The 17840-nt window shown below is 41.1% G+C and overlaps 1 protein-coding gene across 3 annotated transcripts in view; it reads left to right on the top strand.

Annotated features, from left to right (window-relative positions):
- Nucleotides 1-17840, top strand: part of SCAI (suppressor of cancer cell invasion) — a 194084-nt gene that overhangs the window by 84408 nt on the left and 91836 nt on the right. For all 3 annotated transcript variants that reach the window (XM_030817810.1, XM_030817808.1, XM_030817809.1), the window contains one exon: nt 4596-4727. In XM_030817810.1, coding sequence (XP_030673670.1) covers nt 4596-4727 — 132 coding nt within the window. The remainder of the gene's footprint in view (nt 1-4595; nt 4728-17840) is intronic.

Raw genomic sequence — 17840 nt, 5'->3', positions numbered from 1 at the left:
CCTCCCACAACACATGGGAATTCTGGGATTTACAATTCAAGTTGAGATTTGGGTGGGCCAAACCATATCACTAGCATACTGAAAGATTTAAAAATATATATGATGATCTTTTTAGTTACATATTCAGAATACCTGGCTGTTTGCAAGACAGTTGGAACTACTTTGAAGAAATGTGCCACTCTAAAGATGTCTGCTGAGAATTATCTCTGCAAACAATGCTGTTGCTAGGATTACATGTTAATGCCATCTTTATGTTGCTGTATGTCTTTATCAGTTTTCTTTCACTATCTGCCATGGCTTTTTTTTTTTTTCATACTAAGCCTTCTAAACCTGGCATATTTTACACTTATACCTCACATTTACAGCACATCTCAATTCAGAGTAGCCATGTTTCAAGTGCCAAATAGTGACAAATGGCTAATGACTACACTTTTGGACAATGTGTGTCTAGATGGTCAGATAGACTTTTCAAAAAACAAATAATTGTTGTATTTGTTTAACTCTTTGTGAAGTAATTGAAGAAGCCCCTACTGACTTGATTAGAAGTAGGTGCCAGGGAGAGATTTAGATTTTCAAGGAAAGTTTTACTGAAAAGTTGTCGTTTGAATGCTGTCTTCAACTATGAATATAAATTTGGTAGGTGTACAAAATAGGCCAGGGGAATAGCATGTAAATCATGATGCTGTATAAGAGCAGGATTTGTTCAGAGGCTTTCAAGTATTTCATTGTGGTCGGAGAATAGGTATGTGTGTGCTAGTGGAAGGTGAGACTGGAAAGATAGATTTTGAAGAATGTCAGATGCTAGTGATTCTTCACCAGTTCTAGTGTTATGAGTAATTTACCAGTAATGACAGTTAACCTCAGGATAAATTTTCTGAAGTGTAATTGATAGATCTAATAGAATGACCATTTAATGTCCCCTCATACATTCAGGGAAACTCATGGGTTTGAACTAATTTACACTGCCTCTAGCAACTATGCTGGTTTCAGTGCATGTTCAATTGCTGTGATTAGTGTAGTTTTAATGTGCTCATTTTGCTGCATTAGGTTTGTATTTTGTTACTGTATTTTACTATGTTTGTATTTTGTTCACCAATTCATCATTGGTAGTTGAACATTTTTCTTATTAACATTGAAATGTACTCCTGCCTAGTCCTCAGACCCCATTCAGGCCTTACCAGTTGTCTCAATAACATCCTTTACAGCAGAAGGATCCAGGGGAGAATCAGGCATTATACCTCAGTTTTCCCTTTTCTTTGAAGGAAAGTACTTGACATTTTTGAAGATTATAGGTTGGTTATTTTGTAGAATGTCCCCCAACTTGGTTTAGTCTGTTTCCTCATGATTAGACTCAGGCTACAGATCTTTGACAGGAACAATACTTCTCATTGCATGGGACTTTGATTTGTCTGATTACTAATGATGTTCACTTTGATCATTTGATCAAGGCAGTGTCTGCTGGGTTTTACTGCTCTGAAGTTACTTTTTCCCTTGGAAGTAATGTGTAGTTTATGGGGGAAGTATTCTGAAACTATCCCATTCACTACCACACTTTCCATTTATTCACTCATTTATTTATATCTATATTGATTCATGATTTCTTATTTTGTTCAGTAGGTTATAATCCATTACTATTACTATTGGTATTCATGCTGAAATTGCCCTGTTTAGCCAGTGAGATCTCCTTCAAGCTTGATCCTATATCTTTTTGACATTCTTTAGCATTCCTTGAGCACTTTCTTGCTTACTACCACAAGATATTCCAGATTCATCCTGTACTTTTTCTACCCCTGTGCTGTAATTAGCGAATTACAATTCTCCAGCAATGTCTGGTTCCTTTTATTGGAGAATGGTATTAGAGGCCAAGAGCTAGGTGCTAGAAATGTTCATACTACTGGGGAGGGAAGATGATCACTGCTCTAAGGCGCTCTCAGTAGATAGAATTACAGAGCTAGGGAGTATGCATCTATGTGTGCTTATGTAGACACACACACCATGCATGTGTGTCTGTGTCTTCGGAAATCCATTAGCTTACAGTTTATTTTTTTTGAAACAGAGTCTCGCTCTGTTGCCCAGGCTGAAGTACAGTGGCATGATCTCGGCTCACCTCAGCCTCCGCCTCTTGGGTTCAAGTGATTCTCCTGCCTCAGCCTCCCAAGTAGCTGGGGACTGCAGGCACACCCCACCATGCTGGGCTAATTTTTGTATTTTTTGGTGGAGATGGGTTTCACTATGTTGCCCATGCTGGTCTCAAACTCCTGACCCCAAATGATCCGCCCACCTCGGCCTCCCAGAACGCTGGGATTACAGGCGTGAGCCACTGCACCTGGCCCAGTCTCAATCCACAGAGTTCATTCTAACTTTTTCCATTTCCATATTTACATCTCCCTTTTCTGCCAAGTGAGAACTCTGGGTCCCATTGTCTTTAATAAATCTTTTTAAAAAAAGAATTTTTTTTTTAAGAGATGGGATCTCGTTCTGTCACTCAGGCTGAAGTGCAGTGGAGGGATCGTAGCTCTCTGCACCCTTGAACTGCTGGCCTCAGTCGATTCTCCTGCCTTAGCCTCCTGAGTAGCTGGGACTATAGGCACCTGCCACCACATCTGGCTAATTTTTAAATTTTTTGTAGAGACAGGATCTCACTGTGTTGCCCAGGCAGGTCTCAAACTCCTAGCCTCAAGTGGTCCTCTTGCTTCTGCCTCCCACAGTGCTGGGATTACAGGTGTGTAATTAAGGCGCCTGCCCTTAATAGATCTTATTTGATCCTTCCCTCTCTATATAGCAAATCTCCCATTGCTGCTTTGAACCCTTCTACATGGAGGTGCTGTCACTGTGCTCAGGCTCCTACTTTCCCTGCCAGTCCTCCGCCCTCATGGGTGCCCTCCTCACCACACTTGGCCTTCAACATCCTGTGCAAGCTGGCTCGCCTGCGAATGGCCGCCTCACATAGCTTATATTCCAACACCCATGCAGGTACCCTGTGATGTGGATACCCACTTGGTGGCTGTAAGAGTGAATTTTTCAGAAAGGGAAGAGAATTCTGATTTCCTAAGTTTTACTTTAATGGTTCTAGCTGTGGGATTATTTTGACATTCTTTGAGTCCTTTCAATTTTAGGTGTTATATTTTCTCTAATTCTGGGAAATTTAGTCATTATTTCTGCAAATATTTCTTCACTCTCATTTGTGTTTTTCTCTCTTCCTGTGTAAGCTATTGTGTGGCAGTTGATTTCCCTCATTTCTGTATCTTATCTCTTGCTTTTTCTTTTATATATTTTATCTCTTTCTACTGTCTTTTGGCAGAGTACCCCAAATCTGGTATTTTAGCTTATTAATTTGTTCAACTGTATCCTTTCTGTTCTTCAGTCCATCTATTAAAGTTCATTATTTCACCAACTGTATCACATTATTTCAGTGACTATATTTTGTCTGCCTATTTTTACATCCTACACCAGGACCAAATTTTCCTATGTTGTTCCAGGAATTTCTGTCTGTGTGTAAACACAAATCAGTTTTTAAAATTTAGTTTAGGTTTGTATTGTACATACTGTCTGACAACTTACTGTTGTTTTCTCTTTTTACATGGCAGGTTTATGAAATTTGTTACAAGTGGAGATAGTTTCAATTCAATATAGTTTTAATATACGTCTGTGTGTGTACGTGTGTGTGTATGTATATGTGTGTGTGCGTGATTTTATATCCCTTTTATACCAAAGTGTACTCATACCATTGCCTCACCTTCTTAAACAGAGTTGTAAGTTAGTGATTGGGTAGAGTGCGGTGGTCAGTATTCCTAACCATTTTCGTCTTTGGGGCCTTTAGGTTGTTTTCAATTTTTAAATGTTATGATACTAAAATAAATACACGGATAAAGTGTTTTCCATTTGTGGGATCATTTTCCAGAAGGATTTATAGAATGGATCAAATGGACAAATAAATAAATCAATATTTTTAGATTGTTAACCATATAGAGGAATGCCTAGAACATAACAGGCATTCAAATAATATTTATTAGATGAAAGGATATTATAAAAATTGCTTTGTAATATGGTTCCAATTTTCATCCATACCAATGATAGGAGATGATCTATTTTCTTTCTTTTTTTTGTTTTGTTTTGTTTGTTTGTTTGTTTGTTTTTTGAGACGGCATCTTGCTCTGTCACCCAGGCTGGAGTGCAGTGGCACATCTCGGCTCACTGCAACCTCCGCCTCCCTGGATCAAGCAATTCTGCTGCCTCAGCCTCCTGAGTAGCTGGGACTACAGGCGCCCACCACCATGCCCGGCTAATTTTTGTATTTTTAGTACAAACAGGCTTTCTCCATGTTGGCCAGGCTGGTCTCGAACTTCTGACCTCAGGTGATCCATCCACCTCGGCCTCCCAAAGTGCTGGGATTACAGGTGTAAGCCACTGCGCCCGACTGAGATGATCTATTTTCTTACAGTATCTTACACTTAAATTATATTTTTGTGATTTGATTGTAATCAGAAGAATTCTATATCTGTCTTGGATAAAAAATACTATCAGATGTTATAACTAAGGTTTTTTTCTATTTTTATTTTTACCTGCTGGATGAATAAACATATGTTTTCTTACAGGACTGAATTTGCTCTTAAAGAAATCATGTCCTCTGGAGGTGCTGAAGATGATATCCCACAGGGAGAGAGGAAAACAGTTACAGATTTTTGTTATCTTCTGGATAAATCTAAGCAACTGTTCAATGGGTTAAGGTGAGTGGACTCTTGATGTTTTGAACTTTTCTTTAGTTCTGCATTTGTTTTTTTTCTGGCTGATGTGTGGTAAGTTTCTGAAAATTATGGGTAGAATGTCATATAAATTTCTGTATTAGAGTGATCATGATTTTTTCTTTGACATCATTTTTAAAATTCTTAGATAAAAAAATAGGAAAAGAGGATAACGTACACTGTTTTAGTCAAGTTAAAAAGGGCTATTTTGTGAGATGGTTTTGTATGCATTACTCACATCTGATTTAAATCTGGTTTTGCACATTAGGGTGTTGAGGTCTGAGGAGCCTAAAAATGCATATGCAATTGAATGTGGAGCCTCCTATTGCATTTTTGTAATTTGTTTACTTGCTTGTTTCTTTTATTCTTTCTTTATTTGTTTTCTGGGATGAAATGTCTGTGCCTAAAGTAATGATGGTTACCTTTGTCTACCAGATCTGGGTGGTGATGGTGGGGGGTGGGTAGAAAAAGTAATGATGAGGTGTTATAAACCATGCTATTTATGATTTAATCTATATTTCAGTTCTTGAGAGTCTTAGGATATTCACTGACTTCAGAACTAAAGCTTCATTAGCTTAGTACCAGTTAGAAGAAAATTCATACAATAGGTAAAATTCTAGGGATAAACAGGTTTTATTTTTGAAAATTTATATAGGAAGGAGTGATTGTAAAGATACTAAGTTATTTTAATTTATGCTTTATTTATGGATAAAAATGAAATCTTTTTATCTTACATTTTACAATTGTATTATACATCCCCAGGTTTGGATGTATACTGGCAGGGTTTATTTTTAAACCAGATAATTTATCTTTTAAAAAAATTGTGTGATTTTTTCACATACCATTCTGTCTAAAGCTGCCCTTTTAATCATTCTCTTTTTCCTATATTCATTTGATTTGCTTCATGACACTTACCACTCTTAATATTATTTACTTGCTTATTATGTCTCTCCCGCATTAAAATGAAATGTCCCTAAGAGCAGGCCTGTTTGTCACTGTTTCTCTAGTTTTTAAGCCCATGTCTTGCACATTGTAAAGGCTTTGTGAATATTTGTTAAATGGCGGATTCCAAAGGCCGTATTCTTAACTCCCGCACTCTGCTGCTTCCTATTTTATGCTGCAGAGGAGATGTTTGAGATCATGTTTTTCTTTGGCTTTATAAATTACTTGTGTCTTTTTAAAGAATATTTTCTTTCACTATTTTAATTCAGAAGTTTTCCTTGGTATGCCTGGGGTTTAAATCTTTTGTTTTCCTGTAATAGATGATTTTAAACCTCTTAAATTTGCATACTTAGACTTTTTTTTTTTTTTCTTTGCCTTCTAGGTATATTTTTTTTGTTCAACATTTAATTGGCACCCAGTATGTACCACATTCTGTATTGGGTACGAAAATTCAGAGATAAAGCTAAAAGTCCCTGCCCTCAATTATTCTATGACGAAATTGTAAAAAAACAAAACCCAAGGCAAACTTCTGCTCACAGCTAGCCTCAGCTTTAGCACATCTAGTGAAACTATTTCCCACATATCTATGTGCCTGTTGAAATTAAGTAAGTAAAAAGTTAAAAGAGGCCAGGTGCGGTGGCTCACGCCCGTGATCCCAGCACTTCGGGAGGCTGAGGTGGGAGGATCACTTGAGCCCAGGAGTTTGAGATCAGCCTGGGCAACATGGTGAAACCACGTCTCTACAAAAACATGAAAAAATTAGCTGGATGTGGTGGCGAGTGCCTCAAGTCACAGCTGCTCGGGAGACGGAGGCGAGAGGGTTGGTCAAGCCCAGGAGATCGAGGCTTCAGTGAGCTGTGATCACACCACTGCACTCCAGCCTGGGTGACAGAGCAAGACCCTTAACCAAAAAATAAAAATAAAATCTTAAAGGGATTACAGATTTAAAGATAGGAAGGCATTTAAAAGCTTGCATTTAAATCCCTTGTGTAACTTCTGGCACATGGGCTCTCAAACTTAAAACACTGACATAGTTATAATAGCTTGGACCCCTTTTTTTTGAGACAGTTTTATGGAGCTATATTTATATACAATAAAATTTGCCCATTCAAAGTTTACAATTGAAAAGTTTGGTATGTTTGCAGAGTTGTGCAGCTATTACTACAATTTAATTTTAGATCATTTTAATCACCCCCAAAAGAAATCCAGTTCCTATTAGCAGTGATTCTACATTCTTCCAAACCCTAACCCCCTGACAACCACCAATCTACTTTTTGTCTCTATGGATTTACCTATTTTGGATATTTTATATATTAAATAATTGGAATCATACAATATGTGGTCTTCTATCATGGACTTCTTTCGTTAACTTAATGTTTTTGAGGTTCATCTGTGTTATAGCACGTATCACTACTTTTATTAGTGATTAATATTCCATTGTAAGGATTTATCACAATTTGTCCAGTCATCAGTTGATAGACATTTGAGTTTTTTGGCTATCAAGAATAATAGTCCTGTGAACATTTGTATGCAAGTCTTTATGTGAGCGTAGGTTTTCTTTTTTTTTTTTTTGAGACGGAGTGTTGCTCTTGTCATCCGGGCTGGAGTGCAATGACACGATTTTGGCTCACTGCAACCTCTGCCTCCTGGGTTCAAGCAATTTTCCTGCCTCAGCCTCCCGAGTAGCTGAAATTACAGGTGCCTGACACCATGCCCAACTAATTTTTGTATTTTTGGTAGAGACAGGTTTCACCATGTTGGCCGGCTGGTCTCGAACTCCTGACCTCAGGTGATCCACCTGCCTCAGCCTCCCAAAGTGCTGGGATTACAATTCTCTTGGCCATATACCAAGGAGTAGAATTCCTGGGTCATATGGTAATTCTGTGTTTAGCCTTTTGAGGACCTGCCAAACTGTTTCCCAAAGTGGCCTCATCACCAGTAATGTGTTCCAGTTTCTCCTCATTCTCATCAACACTTATTATTTTCTGTCTTTTTGATTATAGACATCCTACTGGATGTAAATGGTGTCTCTTGGTGGTTTTGATTTGAATTTCCCTAATGTTGGGCATCTTTTTATGTGCCTGTTAGCGATTTCTGTTTCTTCTTTGGGAAAATATCTGTTCTAATTCTTTGACCAGTTAAAAAATTGAATTATTTTTAAAATTATTAATTTTTTTTTTTTTTTTGAGACGGAGTCTCGCTCTGTCACCCAGGCTGGAGTGCAGTGGTGCGATCTCTGCTCACTGCAAGCTCCACCTCCCGGGTTCACACCATCCTTCTGCCTCAGCCTCCTGAGTAGCTTAGACTATAGGCGCCCACCACCACACCTGGCTAATTTTTTGTATTTTTTAGTAGAGATGGGATTTCACCATGTTAGCCAGGATGGTCTCGATCTCCTGACCTCGTGATCCGCCCACCTCAGCCTCCCAAAGTGCTGGGATTACAGGCGTGAGCCACCGTGCCTGGCCTAAAATTATTAATTTATAATTGTTTATATATTCTGGATACAAGTCACTTGTAAGATGTATGATTTGCAAATATATATTATCTTATTCTGTGGATTGTCTTTTACTTTCTTTCTTTTTTTTGAGATGAGGTTTTGCTCTTGTCCCCCAGGCTGGAGTGTGATGGCGTGATCTCGCTCACTGCAACCTCTGCCTCCTGGGTTCAAGCGATTCTCCTGCCTCAGCATCCACCGGCCCCTGCCCCGAGTATCTGGGATTACAGGCGCCTGCCACCACGCCTGGCTAATTTTTGTATTTTTAGTAGAGACGGGGTTTCACCATGTTGGCCAGGCTGGTCTAGAACTCCTGACCCCAGGTGATCCACCTGCCTTGACCTCCCAAAGTGCTAGGATTACAGGCATGAGCCACCGCACCCGGCATGTCTTTTACTTTCTTAATGATATTGTTTGAAGCACAAATGTTTTTAATTTTAATAAAGTTAAACTTGTCATTCTTTTCTTTCATTGCTTATACTTTTGGTATTGCATCTAAGAAATCATTGCCTAACTTAAGGTCGTGAAAATTTACTTCTGTGTTTTCTTCTAAGAGTTTTATAGTTTTAGCTCTTACATTTAGGTCTGTGATCCATTTTGAGTTCTTTTTATTTTAATTACTTTTTTTGAGATGGAGCCTTGCTCTGTCACCCAAGCTGGAGTGCAGTGGCACGATCTCGGCTCAGTGCAGCCTCTGCCTCCCAGGTTCAAGCAGTTCTCCTGCCTCAGCCTCCCTAGTAGTTGGTGCCACCACACTGTATTCTTTTTAGTAGAAACAGGATTTCACCATGTTGGCCAGGCTGGTCTTGAACTAATCTCAAGTGATCCTCCTTCCTCGGCCACCCAAAGTGCTGGGATTACAGGCATGAGCCACCATGCCCAGCCCATTTTGAGTTAATTTTTGTGTATGGAATGGGATGTTAGTTTTATGGTTTTTTTTAATCAGAAAAACACTTCCAATTGTTTTGATTATTGCGTATTTTTCATTTTTTGTTTTTAAACATTGATACATAATAATTTTACGTATGTATGGGGTACAGGTGATATTTTGATACATACATACCATTGTAATGATCACATTATGGATTTGGGATATCCATCACTTCAAACATTTATCATTTATTTGTGTTGGGAACATTTCAAATCTACTCTTTGAGCTTTTTTGAAATATAAATCTTATATCCCAGGTATGGAGTCATATCTTTTTAAGGTGCTGTTTTAAAATTTGACAGTACTAATAATGATAAATTTTGACCTGTCACCTGGAAGAGTGGATGAGCAAATATACCATGGATATATTTTCAGTGTTTTATGGAATGACCCTCTTCAATTTAAATAAGCTGTAATTGGCTGGGCACGGTGGCTCACGCCTGTAATCCCGGCACTTTGGGAGGCTGAGGCGGGCAGATCACCTGAGGCCAGGAGTTCGAGACCAGCCTGGCCAACATGGTGAAACTCCATCTCTACTAAAAATACAAAAATTAGCCAGGCATGCTGGCACGCGCCTGTAATCTTAGCTACTCGGGAGGCTGAGACAGGAGAATCGCTTGAAGCCGAGAGGCGGATGTTGCGGTGAGCCGAGATCACGCCACTGCACTCCAGCCTGGGTGACAGAGCAAGACTCTGTCTCTAAATAAATAAATAAATAAGCCAGCCATAATTATTTATACAAAAATAGGTCAGTGGTGAGCAAACTATACATCTTCTCTGAATGCTTTTGGATTTTTGTTTGAGAGAGATGTGGTTGTCCAGTATAGCAGCCGTAGAAATGTTTTCTTGTTTTGTTTACATAAGTGAAAGTGTCTCCAGGAGCAGTGGCTGATACCTGTAATCCCAGTACTTTGGGAGGCCAAGGCAGGAGAATCACTTGAAGCCAAGAGCTCCAGACCAGCCTGGCGACATAGGAAGACTCCATCTACCAAAAATTTAAAAATTATCTGGGCATGGTGGTGTGTGCCTTTAGTCCCAGCAACTTGGGAGGCTGACCTGGGAGGATCACTTGAGCCCAGGGGTTTGAAGCTGCAATGAGCTATGTTATGCCACTGTACTCCAGCCTGGGCAATGCAGTGAGACCTTGTCCCTTTTATAAAAAGAAAAAAAAGCGTTCTTTTTTCAATATTAGACTTTGATTATAAAGGGCTGTCTTTGTCAGTTTTGTAGGCCTTCCTTAAAGTTCCCTGTGGTGGTGGGTTGGAGGTGTGTATTGGCATTCTTGTCTACACTGCTCTCCTTGTTTCCTGTGTAAAGAAGATCTTTGAGTTATGTCAGTCAGAAACCTGTTTTCTTTCGAGTGTTGATGTTGCTTTATGAGCATTTCTTTAGAAAGGGACAAGATTTATTTCGGAATAATTATGAGGTTTTTTTGGTTGCTATCCCCCTGTGCCCACCCCCACCCCCTTATTTAAATTGGTCTGAGTAGGTCCATGGTCCTTATAGAGAAAAGGAAATGTATTGGTAGTGGTCTGGACCAGCATTGGCTTTTGGGGAAATGGAATGAAGTGGGATCCAGCTGGAATAGTGTCAGTTTTTAATATTAAGCCCTTTCCCTCTAGCATTCTTTTCACTGTTAGTGCTTGTCTTTTTTTTTTTTTTTTTCTGCTTTTCACAGGTTCTAACATGCTTTTCTTTTTGCTTTCTTTCTTCAATTCATGAACTGTGTGTTAAACTTATTACTGAAGTATAATTGACTTGCGGAAAAGTGCACATGCTGTAAGTGTGTTTTTAAGAAACTGAATACATCCATGTGACTTGTATTCAGATGAAGAAGTAGAACACACAGCACCTCACAAACCTCCCCTTTTGTATTCCCTGTTACTTGGACTTTTTAACTCATTATGAGCAGAGTGAAAAAGGGCATTTCAGTGCATGAAAGGTTTCAGATTTTTGTATCGTGTCTCATTTGGGGTATAATAAATTCTCTTTTTACTCTTGGAGGTGTGTCTTTCCACATTATATTAAGCTGTTCATCTAAGTTGTCAGAGCCTTTCATTTTCCCAGCTGTGAATATCTTAATGAAGTATTTTTCTCAGCTGAAAATACCTTATTATAATACGTGCATAATAGTTTATCTCTTCTTTCCACTCACTGTGTAAGAAAACATAATCCAAAAAAATAAGAATTGGATAAAAATGAATGTTTCGCATATAATGGCTCTTGCATGTAGTTGCAATAGTAATGAAGTGAGAATAATGTTAGAAAAAGCTTTGAATACTGTCAGAAAATGATCAAAAGCCCAAGTGCTTGCAGGGTTCTGGTTGCCATGGTGACTAAGACTGTCGAAGCAGAATGGAATACTTAGTGGGATTATATAAGGCAGCATCTCGAGACATGTATTTGAGAAACACAGCTGTGTCTATCAGTGATGTCCCTAACTTGCAGTGTTTTGCAAAGGCAGAGGCCTCCAAGTCGCTAATTATTTGACTCCAGAGGTGCAAATACACAAAGCCAAAGAAGGCTTGGAGGCCACTGATAGTATATATCATATTATTATTATAGTACATATAATAGTATATATAGTGTGAATGTGTGTGTATATGTGTATTTTTAATTGGGAGGTGCCCCAAAGTGAAGTGTACTAGTCTTAAATGAAAATAATTACAGAAATTATTTGTATTAAATATGCTCCCGGCCAGGTGCGGTGGCTCACACCTGTCATCCCAGCACTTTGGGAGGCTGAGGCAGGCAGATCACATGAGGTCAGGAGTTCGAGACCAGCCTGACCAACATGGAGAAACCCCATCTCTACTAAAAATTAGCCGGGTGTGGTGTCACATGCCTGTAATCCCAGCTACTTGGGAGGCTGAGGAAGGAGAATCGCTTGAACCCGGGAGGCGGATGTTGTGGTGAGTCGAGATCGTGCCATTGCCTCCAGCCTGGGCAACAAGAGCGAAACTCCATCTCCTAAGATAAGATCCGATCAGATCAGATCTCCCAATATTCAACTTAAGAAAGAAAGTTTCTATAATGCTTCCTTTAGAAGCCTGTTCTTAGGATTCCCTTTTTCCTAAAGAGGACAACTGAGAAATTAACAGTTTGTTCCATTGACCCCTTCTTCCCCTCTCCTTCCCTTTTCTTCTTCTTCTCTTTTCTTCTTTCCTCCCTCTTCTCCTTCTCCTTCTTCAGAAAATTAATATTCTCTTAGAGGCTAGTTCTGCAAACTGGTAATGGCAAGGTTATTGTTATTGAAATAAATAACCATGTTATTTTAGAGATTATACCCTAAACTGTCTGTACACGCTTGTGATATAGGCTGTCATTTTATATGGCTTACCACCAAAAGAATTGGACTTGCCTTTGAGGTAGACTGCCACCAGAGTACAGTAGGTATCTTGATCACACGCTCTCGAAAATCATTGATTGACTAGGCTGGGCATAGTGGCTCTTGTCTGTAATCCCAGCACTTTGGGAGGCTGAGGTGGGCGGATCACTTGAGGTTGGGAGTTGGAGACCAGCCTGACCAACATGGTGAAACCCCATCTTTACTAAAAATACAAAATTAGCTGGGCATGGTGGCACACACCTGTAATCCCAGCTACTTGGGAGTCTGAGGCAGGAGAATTGCTTGAACCTGGGCAGCGGAGGTTGCAGTTGAGCCGAGATCATGCCATTGCATTCCAGCCTGGGCAACCAGAGTGAAATTCCATCTCAAAAAAAAAAAAAAGAAAGAAAATCATTGACTGATAGAAATTTAATATAAGCCACAAATGTTATTTTAAATGTTCTAGCCACATTAAAAACTAAAAAGAAACAAGTGAAATTAATTTTAATATTTGATCCAATAAATCAAAAATATTCTACTTCATCATAAATCGATAGAGAAAAATTAGTGGTGAGATATTTTACATTGTTTTTTATACTAAGTCTTTGAAACACAGTGAGTATTTTACACTTACATACATTTCAGTTAAGATTAACTACATTCAAGTGCTTAGTAGCCATGTGTGGCTGTTTGCTCAGGCAAAATTCCTCCCAGTTTTAGTTTCTGTTCTCATAATGGCCCACTGTGCTTTCTGGTGAATCCATATTGGCTATTTTGGGGTTGTCTTCTTCACTGGTCCATGAGATGTTCCCAGTTTTGCTTTGTTTGTCTCCTCCAGCATAGATGCTAATAGCTTGCAGGTCTTTTGGCTGTTGGTAATTTGTCTCCAACTACCTGGGATTTGATGGTTACCATATTACTGTATTAGTTTGCTATGGCTGCCATAACAAGGTGCCATAGACTGAGTAGCTTAAACGGCAGAAATGCATTTTCTCACAGTTCTGGAGGCTGGAAGTCCAAGATCAAGGTGTCAGCAGATTCAGTTTCTTCTGAGCCCTCTCTCCTTGGATTGCAGATGGATGCCTCCTTCCTGTGCTCTCACATGGTCATCTTTGCGTGCATTTATGCCCTGGCGCCTCTTTGTATGTCCTAATGTCTTCTTCTAAGGAGGCAACTCATATTGTATTAAAACCTTTCCTAAAGACTTCTTTTTAATTACCTCTTTAAAGGCCCTATCTCCAGATACAGTGAAATTCTGAGATACTGGGAGTTAGAACTTCAGTGTACAAGTTTTGGGAATAACAATTCGGCCCATAACCCTTGGTTTTCTTGAAATGTTATCAGTGGGTTTTGCTTTATTATCTGTTTTTTCTGCCTGTGTTGGGAAGGTATCTGAATAGATTCAATACTATGCTGTCACCATTTCCCCAGAATCTAGAAAATTAGCTATTTAAATGCTATACTAAAATATTAATAAATTAGATTAATATATTCTATTATAATATAATATATTCTATCAAAGTCAGTATAACCTGGTCTTATATGTTAGCTCCCTCTAAGATCTTCTCAGGTCTTACTAGAAACATAGAGCATCTTCCCCTTTAAAGTTGCTGGTAGAAGCTGGATCGGGAATTGGTTAGGGGAGAGGTAGTTGTAGTTAGTTCTTTTTTTTTTTTTTAATTTCAGTAGGTTTTTGGGGAACAGGTGTGTTTGGTTACATGAATAAGTTCTTTAGTGGTGATTTGTGAGATTTTGGTGCACCCATCACCCAAGCAGTATACACTGTACCCAATGTGTAGTCTTATTCCTCACGCCCCTCCTACCCTTTCTCGAGAGTCCCCAAAGTCCATGTGTCATTCTTATGTCTTTGTATCCTCATAGCTTAGCTTCCACCTATGACTGAGAACACGTGATGTTTGGTTTTCCATTCGTGAGTTACTTAACTTAGAATAATGGTCTCCAATTCCTTCCAGGTTGCTGCAAATGCCATTATTTCATTCCTTTTATGGCCTATCTCATATATATGTGTGTGTGTATTGATATATATATATATATGTATATATATCACAATTTCTTTATCCACTTGTTGATTGATGGGCACTTGGGCTGGTTCCATATTTTTGCAATTGCAAATTGTGCCATTATAACCGTGTGTGCATGTATCTTTTTTGTATAAATGACTTCTTTTCCTCTGGGTAGATACCCAGTAGTGGGATTGCTGGATCAAATGGTAGTTTTACTTTTAGTCATTTAAGGAATCTCCACACTGTTTTCCATAGTGGTTGTACTAGTTTACATTCCCACCAGCAGTGTAAAAGTGTTCACTTTTAACCACATTCAATAGTGGTTAGTTTTTAAGATTCTTCAGGAGGAGTATAGAGAGAAAATTAAAAAGCTATGTTAAGAACCCCGAAGAATTCATTAAATCCTCAAAACAATGTCATTAGTGTCTATTATCTTGGGTCTACAGATGAGAAAAACAAAGCTTTGCCAGATAAAGTCATAGCCTATGTTAATGTGATAGATTATAATTTGAGAAGTGCTACTTCCGAGAAGTTTTTCCTCAATTTAGGAGTAAGGATTCCAAACACAGACGAATGTTTGGCTCTAAGCATAGAGGCAGGCCAGGCACAGCAACTCATGCCTGTAATTCCAGCACTTTGGGAGGCCAAGGCCAGAGGATTGCCTGAGCTCAGGAATTTAAGACCAGCCTGGGCAACAAAGTGAGACCCCGTCTACAAAATAAAAAATATAGCTGCGTGTGGTAGTGCATGCCTGTAGTCCAGCTGCTCGAGGTTGAGGCGAGAGGATTGCTTGAAGCCAGGAGTTCAAGACCAGCCTGAGCAACACAGCGAGACCTCATCTGTATAGAAAATTGTAAAAATTAGCTGGCCAGGTGCGGTGGCTCATGCCTATAATCCCAGCACTTTGGGAGGCTGAGGTAGGCAGATCACTTGAGGCCAGGAGTTTGAGATCATCCTGGCCAACATGGTGAAACCCCATCTCTACTAAAAACACAAAAATTAGCCGGAAAATAAAAATTAGCCAGGCATGGTGGTGCATGCCTAAAAATGTCACAGGATCCTTAGGGTGTTATTTTTCCAGCCAGAAACCTCTGTGGCTAGTGGCACCTTTGCCTGAGTTTTGCTTGGGCTCACTGGGCTTGTTCCCCCTACTCAGCCTGGCAGGTTGTGCTCGGCTCATGCTACTGGCCCAGATCCCACACCTGCCAAGGGTAGGCCAGGTATGGAGCAGCGAGGGGTGTGTTAGTGAGTGGACATGGGGTCTGGCCACTGCGCACAGCCAAGCAAGCTAGCTGCCGTGGTGGGGCAGGCATCTCCAGGCACTGGCGCCATGCAAAGCTGAAGCTGGATTAGATATGCCTCAGGCAGCTTCCACTGCAGGCACTCACATCTGGACGAGGGGAACGTGGTGGTGCCCAGAAGCTTGGAGACTCCAGGAACCGCAGAGCCCCAAAGAGGATGTCACATCCCTGGCTCAGGGAGCCCATAGGTCTGGACTCCCAAAGGGCCTCAGCTCTTTCCTTCTCATTGCCCACAACGTGGCGAGCAAGGGGGCATGTTTCAGCCTTGTTTGTGTTACCATTTTTTGAGTCCCAGAATTTGCCAGGTCCTGATTTCTTGTCCTGCGCCCAGGAAGAATGAGGTATGTGGCCACCTGGAGGGTGAACAAGGTGGAGAGGAGCTTCACTGAGTGACAGAAGAGCTCTCAGGAGACCCCTAGTAGGTAGCTCCTTCCTGCAGGTAGATCATCCCAGCAAGTGTCCAGCCCTCAGCAGAAAGGAGTGGGTAGCTCCTTTCTGTAGGCATGTCATCCCAGAGAGGGTATGAGTCTGGCTGTCTGGGGTTATTTTGTGCTCAGAATGGTGGAAGTGTGTGCTGATTGGTCCATGGGAGGCCACGGATGGGCCTGGAAAAAGCACCCTGAGTTCTCACTCTGGGCCATGGACTTCAACCAGAACTGGCAGCCTCATCCCCCCAGGCCCCCCTCCCATGCTCGTCAGTACCCAAAGTCTGGAGGGGGCCGAGGCAGCAGGGGGCTTGTGTGTCAGTGCCGTCATGAGCACACCCAGTCAGTTGTGACAGCTCCCAGGCTTGGCCACAACTTTGCTCCATCCCAGAGTGGGTGCCAGGAGCTGGGAGAGGCCAGGGAGCAGGATCAGGTACTTTCAAGCATGTGGGGGTAGGGAGCTGCTTAAGACCCTGAGAACGCAGGGAAGCATGGGTCCAAAGCTGCAGCTGGGTAGCTGCAGCTGTACCCAGGAGCGCTGGGCTCCCACCCCTCCAACTCAGTAGGTGGCCTGGCTTCCACCTGTTCCTGGCCTCCACCCATTCTGCAGAGCATGCAGCACTGGCCACAACTTCCCCACTGCAGTCGGCATCCCTGAAGCAGCTGCTCCAGATGGGCTGCCACCACCATCATAATCCCGGCTACTTGAGAGGCTAAGGCGTGAGAATCACTTGAACCTGGGAGGGAGAGGTTGCAGTGAGTGGAGATTGCACCACTGTACTCCAGCTTGGATAACAGAGTGAGACGCTGTCTCAAACAAAAATGTTAGCTGAGTGTGGTGCTATGCACCTGTAGTCCCAGCTACTCAGGAGGCTGAGGCAGGAGAATTGCTTGAGCCCAGGAGTTTGAGGCTGCAGTGAGCTATGATCATGTCATTGCACACCAGCCTGGAGGAATAGAGTGAGACCTTGTCTTTAAAAACAAACAACAACAAAAAACCACTGGGTCTACCAATGGGTAAAAGCAGATACTGATGCTTAACAAGGAAATGCTCAATTGGGCTTTGCAAGTCTCAAATGCAGTTTGGTCTCGTATACACATGAACACAGAAACATGGATTGGAACAAAGATGTCCCAGTAATATAGTCCTCTCTGTTTAAACAAGAATGTATGAGTGGGGCAGTGTGCTCTTTGACTGAAAACCTGATTCAGAGAAGTTGGCGTATTCCTTTGCCTTTGACCACAGCTTTGTTGGAGGTCAGCAGCATCCTAAGAGCCAGGGAGCAGGCCAGGCACAGTGGCTCACGCCTGTAATCCCAGCACTTTGGGAAACCAAGGTAGGTGGATCACTTGACGTCAGGAGTTCAAGACCAGCCTGGCCAACGTGGCGAAACCTCATCTCTACTAAAAATACAAAGCAATTAGCTGGGCGTGGTGGCAAATGCCCGTAATCCCAGCTACTCAGGAAGCTGAGGCATGAGAATCGCTTGATCCTGGGAGGCGGAGGTTGCAGTGAGCCAAGATCATGCCACTGCACTCCAGCCTAGGTGAAGTGAGACTCTGTCTGGGAAAAAAAAAAAAAAAAGCCAGGGAGCAGAATGTGGTCCCAGAAAAGAACTAAGAACTTTACTTGCATACAAAATCTAGATGG

Source organism: Nomascus leucogenys, chromosome 8 (assembly GCF_006542625.1).
Source record: "Nomascus leucogenys isolate Asia chromosome 8, Asia_NLE_v1, whole genome shotgun sequence".
In the NCBI taxonomy this organism is placed as follows: Eukaryota; Metazoa; Chordata; class Mammalia; order Primates; family Hylobatidae; genus Nomascus; species Nomascus leucogenys.
Note: the sequence above shows the minus strand (reverse complement) of the source record. Positions and strands in the feature narration are given on the sequence as shown.